At 35.9% G+C, this 23,800-nt stretch overlaps 1 protein-coding gene and 1 non-coding gene across 5 annotated transcripts in view; both read left to right on the forward strand.

Annotated features, from left to right (window-relative positions):
• Positions 1-23,800, forward strand: part of ERCC6L2 (ERCC excision repair 6 like 2) — a 136,728-nt gene that overhangs the window by 84,528 nt on the left and 28,400 nt on the right. For 3 of the 4 annotated variants that reach the window (XM_028122250.2, XM_028122252.2, XM_088019269.1), the window contains 4 exons: positions 5,404-5,556; positions 10,064-10,144; positions 11,459-12,623; positions 16,177-16,331. In XM_028122250.2, the coding sequence (XP_027978051.1) occupies positions 5,404-5,556; positions 10,064-10,144; positions 11,459-12,623; positions 16,177-16,331 (1,554 nt within the window). The remainder of the gene's footprint in view (positions 1-5,403; positions 5,557-10,063; positions 10,145-11,458; positions 12,624-16,176; positions 16,332-23,800) is intronic. The other variant, XM_088019268.1, reaches the window with a different exon arrangement.
• LOC114223404 (U6 spliceosomal RNA) lies at positions 9,832-9,937 on the forward strand. Its single transcript, XR_003612143.1, has one exon. It is a non-coding gene; the product is annotated as a U6 spliceosomal RNA (small nuclear RNA).

Raw genomic sequence — 23,800 nt, forward strand, 5'->3', positions numbered from 1 at the left:
TTTTAATTCAAACCTTTCTCATAAAACAAGATTTTAACCTAGATGACTTCCACAGTGAATTCTATCAAACAATATTCTTTTTGAAAACAATGGAGGAGAGAACACTTGTAACTTATTTTAGAAAGATAGAAAATGTTGATACCAAAATTTGGCAAAGATATTACAAGAACATAAAATTATAGACCAATATCTCTTATGAACGTGAATGTAAAAATCTTTAACAAAGTCTGTGTTAGAACTTGAATTGTGTGCCCCCTCCAAAGAAAAGGTATGTTAAAGCCCTTCCCCTGTGTGTAACTTTGAAGGGGATCTTATTTGGAAGTAGGGTCTTTGCAGATGTAATCAAGTTAAAATAAGGTCATACTGGATTAGGGTGGACCCTAATCCAATGACTGATATTCTTATAAGAGGGAAATTTGGATACAAACTGACACTGAGGGAGAATGACCTTGATGAAGGAGGCAAAGACTGGAGTAATGCAGTTTCAAACCAAGAATGCCAAGGATTGGCAGGAGCCAAGGGTCTTCACTTGGAACCTTCAGAGAGAGTGTGGTCCTGCCAACATCTTGATTTCAGAATTTAGCGTCCAGAACTGTGAGAGAAGCAATTTCTGTTGTTTTAAACCATCCAGGTTGTGGCATATTGTTAAAGCAGTCTTAGGGAACTAATACAGCCTTAAAGGCAAATATTGTAAATTTAACTACATTTTTATGTGAAACTTCTGTATGACAAAGGACCTACAAGCCAAATTTAAAAAGTGTCTAGGACATCATTAGTTTTTGAGGTAGTGTTCAACGTTCATTAGTTGCATGTAACACCCAGTGCTCATCACTACATATGCCCTCCTTAGTAATATATGCTGGCTAATTGAACATAATAATAAAAAAATTAAAATAATTTTTAGAAACAAGAAATCAGAAAATACCAGATACACATTATTAAAGATGGAGCTAAGAAATAGACTAAAATACATGAATATGAACCAAGAAATGCTCCCCTATATGCCCTTTTTAATGTCCAGATAATCAATATAAAGAGTTTTTTTGGGAGGGCGCCTCAGTGGCACAGTGGGTTAAGTGTCTGGCTCTTGGTTTCAGCTCAAGTTGTGATCTCAGGGTCATAGGATCAAGCCCTGCATCGGGCTCCACGGTCAGTGCGGAGTCTTTCTCTCTCTCTCTCTCTCTCTCTCTCCCCCCCTTCCTTTCTCTCTCTCTCTCTCTTCCTCTCTCAAATAAATAAATAAATCTTTAAAATAAAAAAAAAAAATAAAAAGCGTCTAGGAGGAAAATGTCCATGTATATGGTAAACAAAGGATTAGCATCTATAGTGCATAAAGAACTTCCACAAACCGATAAAAAGACTATGATTAGGCATTTTATTGAAGGAAAAATACAAATGGTTAATGCATATATGAAAAGATGCGCCTAACCACAGTTGTAATCTAGAAATATAAAATAATACAATACTGTGGGGGAGATGAACCATGAGAGACTGGACTCTGAGAAACAAACTGAGAGTTCTAGAGGGGAGAGGGGTGGGGGGATGTGTTAGCCTGGTGATGGGTAGTAAAGAGGGCACGTACTGAATGGAGCACTGGGTGTTATACGCAAACAATGAATCATGGAACACTACATCAAAAACTAATGATATAATGTATGGTGATTAACATAACAAAATAAAAAAAACCATACTGTGTTATGCACATTCTGCAAAATCTTTTTTGTGTGTGGGTTTTTGTTTTGGGCGTTTGGTTTTAGGGATATAGAGAGATTGGTACTATTCATTGTTGGTGGGAGTATTTGTAAAGAGGTACTCATACTATTTTTGAGACTATAACTTGGTCCATTTATTTTATAGGCTAAGTTAACAACATTTTAAAACATATAGCACCTTCTCCTTATCTGTCTGACAGAAATACTCTTATATACACACAGTGAAAGATAACAAGGATTTATATTCAGCATTATTAGTATTTGTTTAAAAAACTGAAAAAAAGAAACAGCCTAAATGTCCTGTAGTAGCAGAATGATAACATAAATTCTGATACACGCAACAGAAAAAAAAATTATAGACCAGATGTACTGATCAGGCAAGACCTCTAAGACATTTTTAAGTGGGACCAAAAAACCTGACTCACAAAACAAGTATATCAATTATGTTGATGCATAAAGTTATTTCTATGTGTATATATAAATAGCTCTAACTGCACTGAAAAAGATCTAGAAGGATATATGTAAACATTACAATGTTACTAAGACTTATAAAGGATGATCTGTATTATTCAAGGGGGACTATTACTTTGATATTTTGTTTGCATTTGTTGTGATAATGCATTCAGACATTTTATACTTTTAAAAAATAAAACACCTACAAAGAAACTGTACTCCTTCATGTTTGGAGCATTTCATATAATCTAAATTCACCTTAATTTCCAAATGCTAAATTTTAGATTATATGAAATGCTCCAAATATATATGAAAGGTGAATAGATATATATAATTTAGAAATACATCTGTATTTGCAGAAGAATTGTAAGAATAGCCCAAAGAACACCCAATTAACTTCACCCAAATTCCCCAGTTGTTAACATTTTATCACATTTGCTTTTCTCTTTCCCTCAGCCATGATCTTTATTTTTCTGAACCGTTTGAGAGAAAGTTGCAGATTTATCACTTCTAAGTTCTCTAGTGTGTATTTCCCCCAAAGAAGGACACTCTCCTATTTATATGTACATATAAAAATAGTTGCATGCATATAAATACTCAGTTTTGTGTGTTGTCCTGCACTTGCTTTTTCCCTCTGCTCTCCTCTCCAGAATGCAGTTATTCCAATCAAGAAACTAACATGGATTACCTTGTAATCCACAAAACTCAATTCAGATTTCACCGACTTTCCTGGCAATTTCTTGTCTCCTTTTTTTTTCTGGTTCAGGATCCAAACCAGGATCGTGGTTATAGAGAATTTCTTTTCATGTCTCTTTAGTTTTCTTTAACCTAGAGTAGTTAGTTACCCAAGCTTTCCCTGTCTTTCATGACCTTCACAGTGTTAAAGAGTAAGGCCTTTCCTTGTGTTAGCTCGCCTTACAGTAGGTCCATTTGATATTTCCTCATGTCCAGATTCAAGCCAAGAACCCCTGGCACGAATAGTTCAGAAACAATTCTGTCCTCTTCTCCTTGCATTGGTCAGAAGGCACCTGGTGGTGACCTTTATTTCCATTCAGTTTCGTGTCTGTCAGCTTTCTTCATTGCAGTCACCATTTTTTCCCTTTATAATGGATAAATATTTTATGGGGACATCCTCTGAGACTATGCCAAAAACCTGTTCCTTGTTAAGCCTGTACCCATCAGCCTTAGCATTCATTGCTAATTCCCACCTGAATCAGCTACCACCATGATGATTGTCAGATGGTGACTTTCTATTTTCCATTATTCCTTCTTCTTTGTTGCTATTCTACCATAAAAAAGAGTTTCCCTTGTTTTCTATATATTTATTTAATCTATATGGACTCATGGGATCCTGTATTAGTAATAGGTTATAATCTCTTGAATTTCACTGTATATTTTGGTGTTAAAACTGTCTCACTTCAGTCCAGTGAGACAAGGTGGATTTTGTGTCATTTTGTCAAGCCTCCATCATTCTTTTTACACGTCCTTACTCTGGTAGGCTGAATGATGTTCCCCCAAAGATATCCACATCCTGATCCCACAAACCCACCTGGATTCTCTGGGTGAGCCAAAGTAATCACTGAAGGGAACAGTTGGGCAGGAAGTTCGGAGAAAGGAGAGAGGGAGGAAAGCAGAAGCAGAGGGTCAGAATGATATGAAGATGACACACTACTGGTCTTGAAGATAGAAAAAGGTGTCCTGGCTCCTCAGCATGGTGAACATTGCTTCTTTTCTTTCTACCTCTTGTACATTTTGTGCATTGTTATGAAGAAATCCAAATGTTTTGTAGCCTTGAATGGGTTTTTCTTAAGCCAGAACCTGAGCTACATTTTCCAATTACTAATTTTTTTTCCCCTCGCCTTCTTTAATTCTAACGTTATTTTCTTATAGCAGCCTATAGATGGATGTATGTGACCTTCGCTTTTACTGGAGCCACTTTGGAAAACTTATTTTATGTACAAAATAATGTGCCTTTTATAAATTTTGTGGTAAAACTGGTAGGGAATTTATAAAGATGCAGATTAATGCTTACAAATTACTTTGGTGATTATATTTAGTTTAAGGGAGAGTTGGTAGCAAAGGGTAAAATCATCAACTGGACCATCAGGTACATCAGTTGCTATGGTGATTCACTTTTCCCAGACTATAGCCTATGTTTCTAGAATATTGATACCAACTGATCAACTTGGATACTGATCCAAAGCTTCCTCAAACTAAGTTCCCAAGGGTCTTGTTTTAAAAGGGACATCCTGGAGATGAGAAATTTTTACAAGTATACATTTTAGATTTAACCAAATCCAGGTATAAATTCTAGAAATGACACTTCCTAGCTGGGCAGTCTATGAGAAGACATTTAATTTCTCTAAACTTAAGCTTTATTTCTAAAAAGGGAGATAATAATGTCTTATAGGTAGGTATTAAATGAGAGAATGTACAAATATTACACAGGTAGTAAGTATTCAATAAATAGCAGCTATTATTAAGAATTATTTTAGTTGCCTAGAGTAATGTATTACAGTACAAATCAACTTAAATCACAATACAGTATCACTTCTTACTAACCCTTACATCAACAATAGACTGAAGTTATTTTCCACTCTGTGCAGTCTTTGTTTCTTCCAAGAAATTTTAAAGTGTATATGGGGTTAATGATTATATTTACATTGCATTTAGTAAAATACCTCGCAAATAAAGAAATACACTCTTGTTACTAAAGGTTCCTTCTATATTCAAAAGTGTTTCAAAGATGCAGTGTTTCTAAACAGTGATTGGGTTTTTGCTGCTGGTTGGCAATATAACGATGGACACAATTAGTTTGACAGCAACATAGTTGTCAGGTAGTTACTTAGGTTATAATTTAACTTTGGTGAAATAGGGATATTTTTGTCAGTTTTAGGAGTTCCTGTTGTAATGAGTCTAGAGAGGAGAAAAGTGTATTCAAATGTATCCTTTTATCATTAAACATTTTACAAGTGAATATTGCATAGTGATGGGGTCTTGACTTGGTAGAAAACTGATAAAATAGGAAATGTAAGATCTCTTCTTCAATAAGACTGGCCCGATTACTATTATTTCACCATAATGGCAACATCTGCCAGGGAAATTAAAATAAAATTTCCTCCCTAAGGAGATTCTGCCTGCTCCAGCTAAAGCTGTGTATATACAGGGAATGCCAGGAAATTCTGACATATTGTTGGAGCAAACACTTCAAAAATATCTTGTGTTTTTTCTGTTTTAGCAACTTCACTGTGTGGTGGTTGGAAGTGAAAATGCCAAGCGATATTTTGAAGCAGTTCAAGGATCAAAAGAGCACCGAGGAGAGCTTTTTGGGGTCTATAATCTCTTCAAACTAAGGTCCCAAGGGTCTTGTCTTACGAGGGACATCCTCGAGGTGTGAAATTGTTCCCTGAGTTTTTCAATGATATTTTAAATACAGTTTTCTCCCTCAGGAAACTTGAAATATAATTGCTGGTACCTTTTCAGAGACATTTGGGGTTTTCTTAGTAAAAAATACCTTGTGTTTAGAATTTTGACTTTTAGAAAAATAGGAAGTGAATTGTACCTCTAAACTAAGATTTCCCCATGTATAGTTGTAAATAATGTATACACACAAATACAGATACATATAGTAGATAGTATGACCTCCAAGACCATTTTCAGACTGGCAAAGAGCAATATATTATTTTGAGAACAGCTGCTAAAGTCAGGAACTAAAAAAAAAAGAAAAGAGAGAGAGAGAGAGACTTTCCTAAATAAACAAAAATATAAAATGTGTTTTGATTAAAAGTTACCAAATACTCCCTGAGATGCACTCTCATGTCTCATGGAGATTTTTGTTTTCTGTTCCCAATAAAAATTCCACACCAATATTTCAAACTCTCCCAGTTGCGTTCATCCTCAGCATACAGATGTTTCTTATTCTTCAAACAGAAATTTCTATCCTTTTTAAAAAATCGCTTAAATTCTTTGATATGTCAGGATCCTAAGGGTATTAGCCTGTTTTCTAGTTGATACTGATATGAGTATCATAAAATCCTGGAATATCATCTTTTTCAATCCCCTCATCATATAGATGAGGAAAATGAGCCTCAGAAAACTCAAAAGATTTTTTCCCTTAACTTCCAGGACTTTGTAGTAAAACCTTCATGTACTTCATTGATTTAGTCAGTTTTATAAAAATGGGTCAAGAACAACTGGTCCCTGTCCTTAAAGAACTTAGACCATCTTGATGAGAGGTGAAAGAGAACACTTACATAATGAACATGTAATACCATGTTAAGCAAGATGGCCAAGAGGAAGGCATGTATTGTGTATATCCTGTGAATCCTGCAGCTATTATACAGTGTCTGATGTATACTGCTCAATGTTTATTTTATAGTAACTATTTGATTTGAATTGAGTGGCCCATTTGAAGTCCCCCTGTCTTGGGGTGCCTGTCTGGGTTAGTCGGAAGAGCATGCGACTCTTGATCTCAGGGTTGTGGATTTAAGCCCCATGTTAGGTGTAGAGATTACTTTAAAATAAATTTAAAAAACTAAAGTCCCCCTGTCTTTTTCTTGAATATGCCGTCTCTTCCATGGACTTGTTCTTTCCCATTCCTTTTTTTATAATCAGTAACCTTGTGAGTATTCCAGGCCCCCCTCAGATCCTACTTCCTTCTCAGAGTAATACCCAACATACCAACCTATATTGGTGTTTCTCATTTAAAATTATTGTCTATAAAGTATGTTAGCATTATATGACTTATCCTTTTTTCTCTCATTTATCAAATATTTGAGTTCTTTATTTTATCAGAATAGCAGCCTATTCCTTAAGCAAATGTTAGGTAAGACATTCAGTATGACAAGTTATTAAATGAAAAGTTCTCTTGTTTTCTGGTTGTCCTAAGTATATCTTGTTTCTCCTCCAGGATTGTTTATTAATGACAGGACTCTCTTGGTCTTATATTTTGTTTGTGGTAAAATATGCTTAACTTCTTACTAGGCACATCATCAGCACCCCAATATTAAATTAAATTTTGAATTAAAATTGCTCATTTGTTATCAGCCAGAATTTAAAATTATTCAAGCTGGGTACTTATTGGCTAGAATAAATATCTCTTCCCCTAAAAAAAAAATAAAGAATAATAAAGAATAATAATAATTAAAAAAATTATTCAGGCATGGTTAGATTCATGCTGCTTTTGGCCAAACAATGTTTTTAAAATAAGGTTGCTGGAGTGGAGGAGGGTGGGAGGGATGGGGTGGCTGGGTGATGGACATTTGGGAGGGTATGTGCTATGGTGAGTGCTGTGAATTGTGTAAGACTGATGAATCACAGACCTGTACCCCTAAAACAAATAATACATTATATGTTAATAAAAAAATAAAAAAATACATTATTATTCCAAGCCCTATATAATTGAAGCATATATCACAAAGTAAAAGAATTATTTCACTTTCTGCAATACGTTTTTAATTTTTAAAGGTTGTAGAAAATCTCTTAAAATGTTTTAAAATGTAGAAATTTTCATTTATAGAACACTTTTAATCTGATGATTTCCAGGCAATTTATTTCTACTTTGCACTGACCTTGTTATCTATATCTATATCATGATCTCCCTTTAGAGAGAGATATTGAGGGCTAATTTCACAAATATCTATTGAGTATATGCTAAATGTCAGGTACTACCCATCATAGAGCTAGGCAGACAGAAATGAATAAAATAGACAAAAAGTCCTACCTACAAAAAATTTACATTCTATTTTGGGGAAACAAATAATAAACAAAAAAATGATACATATAGCCTATTATGACAGTAGGCTCTGAGAATAAAAATAGAGCAGGTAGAAAATGAATGACTTCTGGAGATCTAATGCCCAGCATCATGATTATAGTCAATAATACATATTATATATTTCAAAATTGCTAACGGAGTGGATCTTAAATGGTCTCACCACTAAAAAGTGTTTATTCTGTGGCATGATAGAGATGTTAGCTAAAGCTATGGTGGTAATCATATTGCAATAGATAAATGTGTCAAAACATGTACACCTTAAGTGTATACAGTGTTATATGTAAATTATATCCTAATAAAAAAATTAGAGCAGGGAAGGGAAATAGGAAGACTGTCAAGGAAAGAGCATTGCAGTTTTAGATGGAGTAGCCAAGGAAGTGCTCACTAGGAGGTTGCAATTGATTCTTTGAAGAGATGAAGGAGGAAGATGTGTTTTACACAGAGGAATAAATGCAAAAGCCCTGCAGGAAGAGCATGCCCAGCAGAATTTCCAAATGGCAGGAAAGCCAGAGTGGCTGGAGGGGAGTGAGCAAAAAAGCAAGAGATGGGGCCAGAGAGATGACAGGAAGCCAGATCACACGGGCACTTTGACTTTGACTTTGAGTGAGACAAAAAGCAAGTAGAGGGTTCTGAATAGAAGAAAAACAGTCTGACCTCTACAATCTAGATTAAATATTAAGAATTAGGCTATAGAAGTACAAAAGCAGAAGCAAAACACCAGGTAGGTGGATACTGCAATAATCTAGCCAAGAGATGATGGTGGTTTGGACCAGAGCAATAGTGGTAGCTGGTGTGAGAAGTGGCTGGATTCTTGTATATATTGCCCAGGTGGTGCTGACAGGATTTGCTGATGGATTAGATACAGGGTATGAGAAAAAAAAGAGTTAAGGATGACTCCAAGGTGTTTGGCCTGAGAAACAGAAGACTGGAGTTGCCATTTACCTATCACAAAGGGGTTCCGACAGGATTGAAGATTTCTGGTGCTGCCTGTTCCATCTGTTGTAGCCATCTGGCTTTAGAAATAATAAATATAGTACTGGGATAGAGACCCCCCCCCTCCCTTGCAATAATAGCCTCTAACCATTGGAAGAAAAGATCTCAAAGAACTATTTATCATTCTCTACAGTTCTGGAGGGGAGATTTTTACTTGTTGCCCTGGATACCAGGTGGCTGGAAACATTCCATTGGTAGATATGTGTATTTGTAAGTTGGGCATTTGTAACTCTGGTGATGATAATAGTATTTCCCTTTGTTCAGTCAACAAAGTCTTAGAAAAATAAATTGACTTCCTCTTGAAGGAGAATTTAATGGTCTAGAATCTAGGCCATTAAGTACCTCTGCTGAATGGTATACCAAAAGCTTTAAAAACATAAATACTTTCCCAAAAGATGTAACAAACCTGTTACACTATTAGGTATTTTTTTAGTTTCATATTAGATGGACCTTTTCACTTGATGTTTATTACACCAAAGGAATCAATAAACATATTTTAGTGAATATGAATGATAAATATGCTAGCAATATAGGCTAGAATATCAAGTTCCCAATATTCAGCATTATCTGTATTGTTTGAGATGTTAATAACATGTCCTTACTATAACTATTATGTAGACATGTTTGCTGTGGATATCGTTATTGGGTAAATATGTAACATTTTTTTCATTCTCTCTCTCCTACTAAAACTATTAGTGGAGTTGGCTGAAAAGTACTATTTTCTATCTGAAAAAGACACTTTAAGACAAGAAATAAGAGTACTTTATAGGCTCAGGACACTTCTGCTGTACCTCTCTACTACCTAAGAATTATGAACATTTTAAAATGTTATGTAAACTGTATATGAGTTTATAGTAATTAACAAAATTGAAAAATAACATTAAGAAAGCTAAAGCAGTGCTTGCTTTGGCAGCACGTGTACTAAAACTGGAACGACACAGAGAAGTTGGCATGGCCTCTGCACAAGGATGCCCTGCAAAGTCACGAAGCGTTCCATATTTTTTTAAAAAAGAGCTGAAGCAAGCTGCTCTCCATTTGCCTTTCTTAACTCCAAATTTCAGCATGCTATTGCTATTGTTTATCTGGTTGTTTTTACCCCATGTTTTATAGTTATTTGCATTCTTTATAGAGAGAAGGCAAAGTGGAAGCCGGGATCATGACGGCCACAACATGGTTGAAAGAGGAACCTCCCGTACACAAACAAGAAATGGTAAGCAATTTTTGAATCCGTAGCCTAGGACTCCTAGAAAACATGTATTGGGACAATTTTAAGTTACTTTTCCCTTCTCTTCATTTTTCAATGTGTAAAGAAAAAGGTCTTTAAAAAAAAAAGTCAAGGACACAAAGTCAGAGGACTGTCAGTTAAATTAACAATTTAGGCGAATTTCACATTTCATATCATAAGAACAAAGTCAAGAACAATCACCCGTCATTTACATCCAAACCGGAATTTTAACTATACCAAACTATAAATCCAAAATTAAATACACTGTATAGGTGAACAATCCAACCTAACTAAACAGTTTTTCACCAACCAAAAAATTAAATGGAAAAACAGTAATCAATGTCTGTTTAAGATTATTAAATCCAAACATCAAAATTATTCTCTGACTCAAACATATTTTATTTTGAGTCCTTGATCTTGTGATCTTTTTGGTAGTTTGTCATCTCACATACTACAAAATCTATATTGTCATCATAAGGGCTCTTTAATAAAGAATCTACATGTGGAAGGTTCTTTGTTGTTGTTGCTGGTTTTTTTCTTGCTTTGGGGGATTTAACTATACATTTATACTAGCTTGATGATTTGGAACATGGGGTGAATATTTTTCTAACTTTATAGAAATACATGAGTAGCAAATGTTGGCAAAAGTATTACTGGATTTAAAAAAAAAAAAGTATTACTGGATAATACTTTCCCCAAATCCTTTACTAATAAAGCCTTGGTTTTAAGAAACTGAAAGATATATTTAGCTCTGATTGATGTAAAAAATAATAAATACTGGATTTAAATTTGTAGCAAATTTTACTTCAGAATATCTAAAATATTTTTTTATTTCTGATGGTCAAGATTCTATCAGATCTTATTTTTAATCTATTAGAACTATTTTCTACTTGTGAATTCTTTACTTTGTTAATGCCTACAAATTTGTTTTTTTCTTAAAGTGTGTTTGGAACTATGTGCTGGACTACAGCAAGCAGGTTGTGTACTTTTCACTTTTGAGACCAGAATCAGTCCCTACATCTTAGAAGCTGACTGCTCTGCTCTGTGTTTTCCTTATAGATAATTTGATTACGTGGTATTCTGTTTAAACTTTTATTTATTTTGGAAGCTATTCAACTTGAGAAAAGAGTGTACCAGACTGTAATAGTAAATCCTTTGCATTTGTTCATAAAATGTTGTATTTTTTGAAAATGCTAAGTGATATATTAGTTATCTGCCCAAATTTAATACCCTTCCAGTGTGATAGATTTGATATTATCTTGACATTTTCTAATGTTTCTGTGACTGCTTCTTATATAGTCTAAAGAGCCTGACTGTCAAGAACATAGAGGTCTAGAACAACCTGCGGAGTTGCCAACAAAAGAAGCATGTGATCCCTGCAGTGATTTTAGTGATGATGAATCAGTGGGAAACTCAAGAATAAAGACTGCTAAAAACAAAGCATCTGACTCAAGTAAAGCTTCAGGTTCTGCTGGACAGCTTACCTTACTCCACTGTGGTTTCTCTAAATTGTTTGAAACAAAATATAAAGCAGTTGAAGATAATGATGGAAATATTGCCTCTGATGATGAAAGTTCTGATGAACAGCCCATGTGTCTTTCAACAGAAGCCAAAGATGTTGGTTTTCAGACAAGTCATGACTCTCTTGGTACTTCAAAACACCAGAAATTAGCTAACACCCTAAATCCAAATGAAAAATGTATTTTTGATAAAAGTGAGAAAATTTTCAAACAAAATATTTCTTCTGAGTCTGATGATGAGAAAAATCTTAAAAATACAGGTGACCACCATTGCATTTTACAGAATGTCACAGAATCAGAAGACAGTGATGTCATCTTTCCCACACAATATACAACTCAGATATGCCCTAAGAATGGTATAAAGTTTAAGCCACTTGTGGATGGATCTCAAGATTCTGAAACAGAAAATCCTGTAAAAATAAGAAATAATGGTGATGATAGAAAGACTGATGTCAAAGGAAATAGACAAATTGCAAAACAATTAAATCCTGAGAACATGACCCTGAAATCTATTATGAAAAGAAAAAGCAGTAGTGATATTAGTGATGAGTCTGATGACGTTGAAATTTCCTCTGAGTCAAGAGTAAGAAAGCGAAGAGCTACTAGTTCTTTGAGGTTTAAGAGAAAAAAGGAAAGTAAAAAGGAGCTTTTCACTTTTCCTAAAACAATGAAGAAAACAAATCAACTGTATACCGCAGATGGAGATTGTAACTCGCAGGCTATTGATGATTTTTCATCCTCAGATGACAATTTAACTGTCCGCCACATCAGTTTCTCTAAACAAAGCCATACACCAAAAACTATAAAAGATAGAATCAGTTTCTCTTCAAAATTGCCTAACCATAAGGAAAAGGACACTTTTATGCCAAGAAAATCAGTGAAATTTTCAAATGAGAAAGTTGTCAATCAAGAGCAGGTGTATGAGTCAATGGATAAATTTTTAGGTAACTATAGATATATTTTGAAAACTTTGTTACATATTTGTTTTGTGCATTCAAATAGCTCTGTAAGAGATTCTTAAATTAGCTTGTAAAATAGCTCTATAATCAAGATGCTACACTGAGGCACAAATGAGGAAGTGGGTGGATGGCAGGATAAAGGGAAGACCACCTAGGTCAACATAGAGAACTTTGTCATCCACCCAAGGACCCCCTCCATGTGCCCTATCTGAATCACAGCCCTTTCACCAGACTTCATTTAGTCTTGACCTGTAGGTGACTATAAGTTTAATGCTCCTCTTCAGTCCTTATGTCAGCATCTCGCCAGTCAGTTTGGTTGTCAGAAGCTTATTTTCTAGTAGATCCCTCAGGAAGTGCTCGTGAGAATAATATTCCCTGAGATTCCTGTTGGTAACAGTTTGTGCCCTTTATACTTAAAAGTCATTTTTTGCCAGATATAAAATCATTGACTCACACTTTCTTCAGTATTTTAAATATGAGGCTTCCTTTACTTTTGGCATGAAGTGTTGTCACATGTTCTTTTTCTTCCCCCTTGATGCCCAAAGAATTTCTTTTCTTTTCATTATTGTCCAGGAACTTTACTAGACTGTGTTTGAATGTTTGTCTTAGTTCAAGTTGCTATAACAAACTACCGTGGACTGTGTGGCTTACACCTTTAGTTCTCACAGTTCTGGAGACTGAAGTCCAAGATCAGGATGCCAACATGGTTAGGTTCTTGGCTCAGGCCCTCATCCTGGCCCACAGAAGGCTGCTGTCTTGCTGTGTCCTCACATGGTGGAGACAAAAATCATCTCTCTTGTGTCTCTTTTTTTAAGGCCACTAGTCCCATTCATTAGAGGTCCACCTTCATGACCTCATTATCTCCCAGAGGCCCAACCTTCAAACACCATCATGCCAGGGGTTGGGGCTTCAACATACGAATTTTGGAGGGACACAAACATTCAGTCCATAGCAGTGTTGGTTATTCTGGGTCAGTATTGTCATAATATAGTTTCAACTCGGTTTTTATTTCAGGAAAGCTTTACTGTACTAGTGTTTTTAGTTACTTTTTCTATTCCTTTGCTGTGGCTTTCTTCTTCAGAGACTCCTGTTATTCAAATATTCCATTTTCTTTGCCTGTCTTCAGTATTTGTCACATTGTCTCAAATCCTTTATCTTTTTCATTTCTTTTTGCTTTTTAAAATATCCTTCCATTTTTCTTAAAGATTTAGTTATTGTTTGTTCCCTCTTATGTTCCTGCAGTCTAGTCTTCATTTTTCCAAATTTGTTTTTAATTTCTAAATCTTCCTGAGTCCTGTCCACCCTTTTCTGACTTATTCTAATTCTGACTTATGTTGTTGGTTCGTTCCTGTATCTTACCATTTTCTTAATGTCTTTTACCTGGTTTTGAAGTCAGTTAAAATTTTAATGTGCTTTGTGAGCACATGTTTATGGCATATTTTCATTCTGCTGCTTGTTCTTTTTTCTCATAATAATTTTTATGAGATTTGACCCTCTTGCTCATTTTTATAGAAATTATTTTCCCTGAATTTTTTAAGTGAGGCACAGTTTAGGAAATTTTTTCTAATTTCACAAAGATCCATATCTGTTTTATTATACAGTCCTCAAAACTATGGTGGGATTTCTTGCCTCTATCCGTACCCACTGCTTTGCTTTAGACCGTCTCTTTCCCTCATTCCTAATCTTCCTATCCTGTTCTTTTTGACTCCCTCCCAACAGTTTCTTCATTGTGTGGCCCTGACCCGGGAGCCCTGGTGGGTCAGTTTGGAGAGTTCCTAAGATCTAGTTTGCTTTATTCTCTCAGGCCTTCTTATCGTAAGCCCCCTGCACCCACTCAGCATTGGAGAACAGAGAACCTTCCCAGATCCCCGTTCCTTCCCAACTCATCTCTAAGTGGCCCACTGTGCTCTCCAGGGCATACCTGTTGGCTATTCTAGGCTCTTCTGTTCTCAGATCCATCAGATGCCACCCTGTTGCATCCTTCACCCACACCCTGATGCTGTGCACAGTGTAGCTATTGGTGGATTGTCCCCATCTATTTGTATTTTAGGATTCATGGGGGAGTGTCTTGTTACCTTAATTTGTTGTATGTGTTGTCCATGGCCTTTTGTTTCACTCAGTTATTGCTGGCTGTTTTATGTAGGGATTCAGAGATTGAAAAATTGCTTACCCTGCTACCACCATCTGCTGATAATCTGCTTAGTGATTTTAAGAGTTAGCATTGCTTTTAAAAGTGTCTGACTCATTCCCAAAAAAAAAACTATGTGAAAGAAGCTGATATATAAGCAAGGATAGTTTGATATAGGAATTATAATCATTGTGTTTGACTTATTTACATATCAAGCTTTCTTTTGTGGTTATTCACTAGTTCATTATGGTATATATTTTGATACCCTTGTAACTAAGTACTGGACTATCCTTTGGTTTGTGTGCTATAATTAGATTTAGATTTGAGGAATCGTTGCATAAACTGTTCTTTAAAAGAGTAGCTGAGTTTTGTGTTTGTTTTTTACTGTGTAAATGATGTCAGTAGTGTGGAACTAATGCTATTTTGAATAATACATAAAACGTGTCATCAAAATTAAGAAAAATCTGAGTAAATTTTCTACCAGAAGAATACTTGATCCTTCTAGAGGTTTAAAACTGTTGCCATACACGCTACCTGGTATTTTGAGATTTAAGGAGGATATTATCTTAGTTGTTCTTTTTGTTATTTGTTATTTAACATCTTGTTTTCTCACAATTGTCAATTTTGGTTGAGAGAGGGTCAGGACTGAAACAGCACAAGGGTTGAAGGTCATAATTAAGGTTCATTGCCAGAGATGTTTGAGGGAGCTTTTACAGACCTCAGTTCTAGCCTTCTCTTTTATGACCACAATTTAAAAGTAAATTATAGGTGCCTAGAAGCAAAGCAATAAAAAATGTAGCCATTTTTTAGACTTCTTTCAGATAAAAGCTGTAAGTTAATTTTTTTCATTTCCTAAAAAGCTCCCAATCTTGACATTCTCTGGGCATATGTACAAAAAAGACAAAATACAAACAGTAAAACTGAACAAAGCCAACCAAATGAAACTCCCTGGTCATAAACCCCATGCTCCCACTCCATTGCTGTAATTAAGTACATGTTTAAAGATAGATGAGGCCAGCACTGCTATTTAAATTAGTAAACAATTTTTTTAAATCAATAGAAACAACAAATCCATGGAGATAACCCTTTACCGTGACATTTTTCTTAGCCAAAACCTTCATTTCAGGTTTAAATCTAAAAATTGTTGTCTAATCTCAGAAGTTCTCATATTGATGAGAAGGAAAAGTCATTTCCAAGTTAACCTAGACCAATATATTTGAACTCTTTTCAATTTTTATAAAAAATAGAATATTGTGATGTTAACATACAAACTCAATGTTTTTCCTGAGGGTTAAGAATAGAACAAGCATAACTTCTCTTTTAGTGTATTGCTGATAATTTTTAAAGTGTACATGGAACCATATTGCTTCACAATGAGACATCACTTAATAAACACCAATTACCTCCCAGATGGTGTTCGGGAAGTGGCTTATATTCACTCCAACCAGACGGTGATTGGATCCAGCAAAGCTGAAAATCACATGAGCCGATGGGCAGCACGGGATGTGTTTGAATTGAAGCAGTTTTCCCAGCTTCCCGCCAATGTAGCTGTTTGCACTTCTAAGGTAAGAGAACATAGGGTCCTGACATCTTTAGTATTTAGAAGTTACTCAATAGGATCTTCTCTAAATACTCCCTCAGAAGTGGCTACTAAGACTATAAGCAATAAACAAACAAGTGTAAAAATCAGAATGCCATTTGGAGCACTGTTGTGCTAAAATATTTTATATTAAAAGGCACATCTATGTTTAAATGCCTAATCATGTTGAGTTGCTTAATAAAAGTTTGCTAAAAAATGAGAAGTCTGAGGGAATCTTGCAGTTAAATCAGAATCAAAACCACTTCCGCTCATATAGAAAAGGGAAGTGTATGATTAGATTTCCTTCAGAATTTTTCATCTAACATGAAGGCACACATGAAAACTAACTTCATACAGAATTTATATATATATATTTTTTTTTTTTTTAAAGAGAGTGCACACGGGGATGAGTGGGGGTGGGGGACTGAGGGGCAGAGGGAGAGGGAGAGAGACAATCTTAAGCAGACTCCACACCCAGCATGGAGCCCCAATGTGGGGCTTTGTCTCATGACCCTAAGATCATGACCTGAGCCAAAATCAGGAGTCAGACGCTTAACCAACTGAGCCATCGATGTGCCCCTAGAATTTATATTTTTAGCAAAAGGATTCATATAATGTTAAAAGTAGTAAATACATCCTATGTGCTTTTCTTGTTTAAAATTGCTGTTATATAAAAATAAAGCTTTATGTAAATGTGGTATCTTATTTACACATAGTCACTTTCATCAAATGTTTTTAAAAATGTTTTCTTCTCTTTGGCTTATTATTCTTTATTCCTAAGAGCTGAGTGTCTGAGGAGTTTTTCTACCACTTTATGTGTAGGAGTTAAAAATGGGTACTGTATACAACAATGATACTTTGTTTCCAGTTAGTACTACTTTTAAGAATGAAGGGGGGAAAATGCCTCTGAACTGTCAAGCTGTCTTTATTTATTTGTACCTCCTCTGGCTCCACAGAGGATCTGGATTGTCCTAACAATAAAATCAGAATACAAAGTGAAATTCAGAAACAAGGGAAATATAAATTAAACTAGAAGTTCAGGACTAAGAGAAAGTTAAATGCAGATATATAGGATATAATGTTCTTACCCAGATATTTTCTTAAATGACAAGTTTGATTGAGTTTCCTGGTAGACAAAACAAAGGAAGTAAACAATTTATTTAGTGTTTTCTCAACTACTGCATTTGGAAATGTGTGTGGGCACTTTGGGTGGTCACAGTGACTGAGTACCCGAGGGGCATTAATGTCTGAAGGCCAGGGAGACTAAATGGCTGTTGTGGGGGTGGGAGGGCTATCCCACATGCCAAGAATTGTTCTGCTTAAGATGCCATAAAACCCTGCTGAGAAGCACTGAGCTAAATTGTTGTCCTTAAGGAAAAGAAAAAGGAAAAAAAAATGCTAGCTCTTCGAAGGAGGAAGAAGGCTCTTCCTAGCACTTAATTTGAGGGAAATTTGTCACCTGGGATTTTAAATGGTGACTACTGAATGATCTAGTGAGCAGTCAGTTGTCTGATAATATCCTTAGAATAAATGGAATAATGGACTTGAAAAACTGTGCATTTAGCATTTTTCATTGTAATCCAAAGGCACAATGCCACAATATAACACACGAAAGCATTTTTTCATGACCCACGTATGCTGCCTTTTTATATTCTCATTTGATCTAGGAATATACCATATCTCAACCAACACTGTAGAGAGCAATTTCTATAGTTTGTCTACCTTGTAGGAGCTATCTGAAAAAGGTAAGCAGAAATATGCTGGGTTTGCCAGAAATTTGCTATATTAGAATGAAGAGCCTATCAGAATCTCTTAAATAGACAGCTAATTTTTTCTTAGGGTTTTATTTTTGTAACCATACCCCTTTTTTTTAACCATGCCCTTACCCAAACAAACAAATTTTAATGTGAAAATGTCAGATAATTTGGCAAACCCCTGTAGTAGATGTTAATGAAATAATTTAACTGGGTATTGTTGGTTTATTTAAATATTTCTTAGAAAAGAAATTTGCAGCCTCATATAATTCCTCCCAAAATGGACCGGAGAAGCAAGCACCTAAATATAAGAGAAATAAACACCCCTTTGGAACCTTCTTAAGGCAAGTTGTAAAAATGAAAATGGTAGAAATATACTTTGCCCTTAACTGGGCCGAGGACCAGGAGCAAGGGAGTTCCTTTATCCTTACATTAGCAATCCCGGTAGTGCTCAATCTTTTTTAGCCCCAGCATTCTTGAGGTAGACAGCACAATCTCATCAGAAGCTTTGTCTCTTCACAGTGATTTTTGGAGTGAGGGACATTCTTACCAAGAAACAAGTTGAAATATTCATCCCCTAGGATTTCTAATATGCCCTTTGAGGCAGTATGTCTCCCCATCACACACAGACCAACTTAGTAAACCTTTTTCAGGGTGTGTGAAGAAATGTGTTGTTTAATGACTAAATCATAGTGGGTGTAAAATATTCGGGAAGTTTTAAAGCCACTAAGCAGGAGGTCCAATCCCATGCCACCAATGCTAGCAGGCCAAGAACAGTCTGTACAAACATGCTCATCTCAGCGGCCAACTTGTTTAAATCAATACTTAATATAGTAAAATTCCAACAGAATAAGATTCAGTCCCTCAGATTTTACCTCTACCATTTAAAACATCAGGTTAATAATACGGCTGTAATTTCTTGAAAGTTGTAGTCTATTACCTATATACAAAAATCACTTGAGGACAGTTCATTACATGTAAGAAAAAACTCACAAGCACCGATTTCATCATATCTGGTCAGACTTACTTAAACACCTTCAATGAGTAAATCACTGAAACACACCATCATCTTTGGTTAGAGATATGTGTGTCTCTCACTGAGACAGTTGTAGTGTGTTGGTGGCAATAGCGAATTGGCAGTTTTGAAAAAAATTAAAAATTCTTATGAGAAGAAAAGAGAATAAACTAAGGTAAAGGGAAACAAAGCAAGGTGAAAGCAAAAGAGGCTCAGCCATAGTTTCAGAAAATATCTGCAAACCTCTTGCTTCTAAAGTCTCCAGAAATCCCCAGACCTCCCACCTACAGTACAGTATCTTTCATCTTGGGGCTCACATCCAGAATTTTTATTACTGAGAATTCTTCTGAGTGCTTCTTGTCTGTCACCAAATTTTTATTAGAGACCTTTATTTGTGTTTGAAATGATTGTGTGTGCGTGTGTGTGTGCGCGCATGCTTGCGTGTGGTCTGTGTGTGTGTCTGCAGCCAGATGCAGATGTGTTGTCTCACTTCCTAAGAAAATGAAACAAATCCTATTTATTTGTATGAAGGTAACACTCCATTAACAGTGGTCACAATATGCAAGTATTTCACTTTCCCAGGAATACTGTAGTTGAGTGTAAGAACTTTTAACTAAATTGCAAAGGAATATACTAAATGGAAAAGTTACAAAAAAGAAGTAATGTACACCACAAGCCTAGATAAACTCCTATGGTCCTTCAGAATTTCTCAGTCCTTTTGATGTAATTATTGATAACCAAAATGACAAGAGCTCTGAACCTGCTTTTCAAATTTAACCGTATATTAAAAGGCCTAAAATGTACTATCTTTTCCATGTTTCCTTTGGTTTCTTATAGTTTATACTTTTATAAATTAATTTCTATTTATATGACATTTTATAGATGTCTTGAATGAAATCTGTCTCTCCTAAAATAAATTTCTAATCAAACTTGGTTATTTAGTAATACAAATTATATAAAATAAGAACTCATTTTGCCTTAAATTGTACTTAGATATTTTAGAGCCATTTCTGAAGATGAGATGTCTGATAACAAGAGGGAAAATCTGTGTGATTTAGGTTTAAACTCAGACCGGAAAGAAATGTTTTTAAGCATCTGAAAGGACTGCTAATACCTTTATTAGAGTTAATTTGTTCTTTTAATATATGGAAGTATGTCACAGAATTTAGCTATACCTGTTTGTGATGTGGGGCCTCATTTTTTCAATCAACTACATGTTTTCAACTGAAGTATACTTAAAGTTTTCTGAAAAGAAAGGTACAAAGACAGCATTCAATTAAGGATTAATCACCATGGCAACTGAGACTGGTGACCAAGAGGAGGGGGTGTACTCTCCCCTCCGTCTCCTGCCAGCTGTCATAGTCAACCTCTGGGCCCGAGTCTGCACCACATATAGACTGTGACTGACTCTAAGAAACTATATCTGTATTTTGTATAAATTGGTACAAGTATCAGACTATAAAAGAAGACTTAATCCCCTGAATTGGATGACAGACACTTGGCACTCTTGCCAGTGTTTGACAGAGAAATAACGGGTCGCTTTGTAGTAAAACCTGGATTAATAGTAAACCCTTCTTTATGTTATTGCAGTGTGGTGTAAATGAGAGGCCTAAGCACTCTGTCAGCCCCGGGCGGGAGGGGGGGTGGGGGGGCCGCGGGGAAGGGTGCCTTTTATAACCCGTGCAGGTTTAAGCAGTGTTCAGAATACTGCAAATACAAAATGTTGTGTTAGTAAGAACATCTCTCTCTTGTATTTGTATTAGATTGGCATTTTGTAGATTACTTAAAGAAAGGATTTCTATGAGCTATGGTGGATTTGATTGCAGTATGTTTATACAGCTTTTGGAGTCAGCAAGGAGGGATGGACTGTTTACAATGAAGCAAACATTGGGGAGATAGAGCATTCCATTATCCTATTTTGCAGGATAGTGAATAGCATGATGGTTTAAAGTAATGGTTCACAAATGACTGGTTTATGAAGTAGTTGAGTAAGGAAGGTTTATGGATTCATCATCTAACAAAATTAACTCTTACTGGGTGGGATTTCTCATGGTTTTATCATTTTCCTTTCTATAGCTAGATGCTAATTTTATGGTATTTATATCGGAAAGTTGTTCTTTCAAGTAGTTTTAGTAGAGATCAAGATTTTTTTAATTTTGTTTTTATACATATGTAATTATGTAAGTGTTGGTATGAGAAGTTTCTATCTTTGGAACTAGGATTGATTCAGAAAGATAGTATGTAATTTGTGAAGAACACCTGTTACCTAGTCAGAGGAAGGAGAATCTGATATTAACTTTAAATATACACACCTAGTCCTCTCCTAGCTGGTAGCGATGAGTAGATGTGGCATCCTTCCTCACAGTGATGTTACCAGGATTAATGGAGTAACATGACTGCTGAGCTATTGTGTACAAAACATGTTCAGCTTCTTGCAAGAAACCCTGAAATTATTCAAAATATAATAGAAATTTTTATTATTGTAATTATGATTATTGATCAGTAAAGGCAATGAGTGAAACTCCCTGTTATTCTTTACAATGTCCTAATATGATTTTTATTGTTAACAGTACCAATAATACCATATGTTAGAAAACCATGAAACATGTCTGGTTCTCTAATTTTATAGATGAGGGACCCACCTTGAGCTATGGCTCATTTGTCTTGAATTCTATAGAAAAACTACATTTGAAAGGAGTTATAAACTAATTTAACAATGAACTGGACTGACAAAAATAATCTTTGCTTATCGAGAAGTAGTTGGATTCTAACTCTCATAGCTGGTCACTGTTCCAATTGCATAGAAGATAGATGTCGCTTCTGTTGGTTTTTTTTTTTTTTTTTAATTCTTACATTTTATTTTGGAATACAAAAACATTTCAGGACAAATGCTAATGTTCTTTCTCCATTCAGAATGCTATTCCTTGACAAATTTTTTTTATTATTATTATGTTATGTTAATCACCATACATTACATCATTAGTTTTTGATGTAGTGTTCCATGATTCATTGTTTGTATATAACACCCAGTGCTCCATGCAGAGCGTGCCCTCTTTAATACCCATCACCAGGCTAACCCATCCTCCCACCCCCCTCCCATCTAGAACCCTCAGTTTGTTTTTCAGAGTCCATGTCTCCCATGGTTTGTCTCCCCCTCCGATTTCCCCCCCTTCATTCTTCCCCTCCTGCTATTGTCTTCTTTTTTTTTTCTTAACAAATATTGCATTATTTGTTTCAGAGGTACAGATCTGTGATTCAGCAGTCTTGCACAATTCACAGCACTCGCCATAGCACATACCCTCCCCAATGTCTATCATCCAGCCACCCCATCCCTCCCACCCCCCTCCACTTCAGCAACCCTCAGTTTGTTTCCTGAGATTAAGAATTCCTCATATCAGTGAGGTCATATGACACATGTCTTTCTCTGATTGACTTATTTCGCTCAGCATAATACCCTCCAGTTTCATCCACGTCATTGCAAATGGCAAGATCTCATTGCTTTTGATGGCTGCATAATATTCCACTGTGTGTGTGTGTGTGTGTGTGTGTGTGTGTGTGTGTGTGTGTGTGTGTATGTGTATACACCACATCTTCTTTATCCATTCATCTGTCAATGGACATCTTGGCTCTTTCCACAGTTTGGCTATTGTGGACATTGCTGCTATAAACATCGGGGTGCATGTACCCCTTGTATCCCTACATTTGTATCTTTGGGGTAAATACCCAGTAGTGCAATTGCTGGATCATATGGTAGCTCTATTTTCAACTTTTTGAGGAACCTCCATACTGTTTTCTGGAGTGGCTGCACCAGCTTGCATTCCCACCAACAGTGTAGGAGGGTTCCCCTTTCTCCGCATCCTCGCCAACATCTGTTGTTTCCTGACTTGTTAATTTTAGCCATTCTGACTGGTGTGAGGTGATATCTCATTGAGGTTTTGATTTGGATTTCCCTGATGCTGAGCGATGTTGAGCACTTTTTCATGTGTCTGTTGGCCGTTTGGATGTCTTCTTTGGAAAAATGTCTGTTCATGTCTTCTGCCCATTTCTTTGTTCTTTGGGTGTTGAGTTTAAGAAGTTCTTTATAGATTTTGGATACTAGCCCTTTATCTGATATGTCATTGCAAATGTCTTCTCCCATTCTGTCGGTTGTCTTTTGGTTTTGTTGACTATTTCTTTTGCTGTGCAAAGGCTTTTTATCTTGATGAAGTCCCAGTAGTTCATTTTTGCCCTTGCTTCCCTTGCCTTTGGCGATGTTTCTAGGAAGAAGTTGCTGCGGCTGAGGTTGAAGAGATTGCTGCCTGTGTTCTCCTTTAGGATTTTGATGGACTCCTGTCTCACATTGAGGTCTTTCAACCATTTTGAGTCTATTTTTGTGTGTGGTGTAAGGAAATGGTCCAGTTTCATTCTTCTGCATGTGGCTGTCCAATTTTCCCAACACCATTTGTTGAAGAGACTGTTTTTTTTTTCCCTTGGACATTCTTTCCTGCTTTGTCAAAGATTAGTTGACCATAGAGTTGAGGGTCCATTTCTGGGCTGTCTATTCTGTTCCATTGATCTGTGTCTGTTTTTGTGCCAGTACCATACTGTCTTGATGATGACAGCTTTGTAATAGAGCTGGAAGTCCGGAATCGTGATGCCGCCAGCTTTGCTTTTCTTTTTCAACATTCCTCTGGCTATTCGGTGTCT

The sequence above is a fragment of the Eumetopias jubatus genome, unplaced genomic scaffold (genome assembly GCF_037043125.1).
Source record: "Eumetopias jubatus isolate StellerSeaLion01/CBP00866 unplaced genomic scaffold, mEumJub1_p1.0 scaffold_15, whole genome shotgun sequence".
Classification (NCBI taxonomy): domain Eukaryota; kingdom Metazoa; phylum Chordata; class Mammalia; order Carnivora; family Otariidae; genus Eumetopias; species Eumetopias jubatus.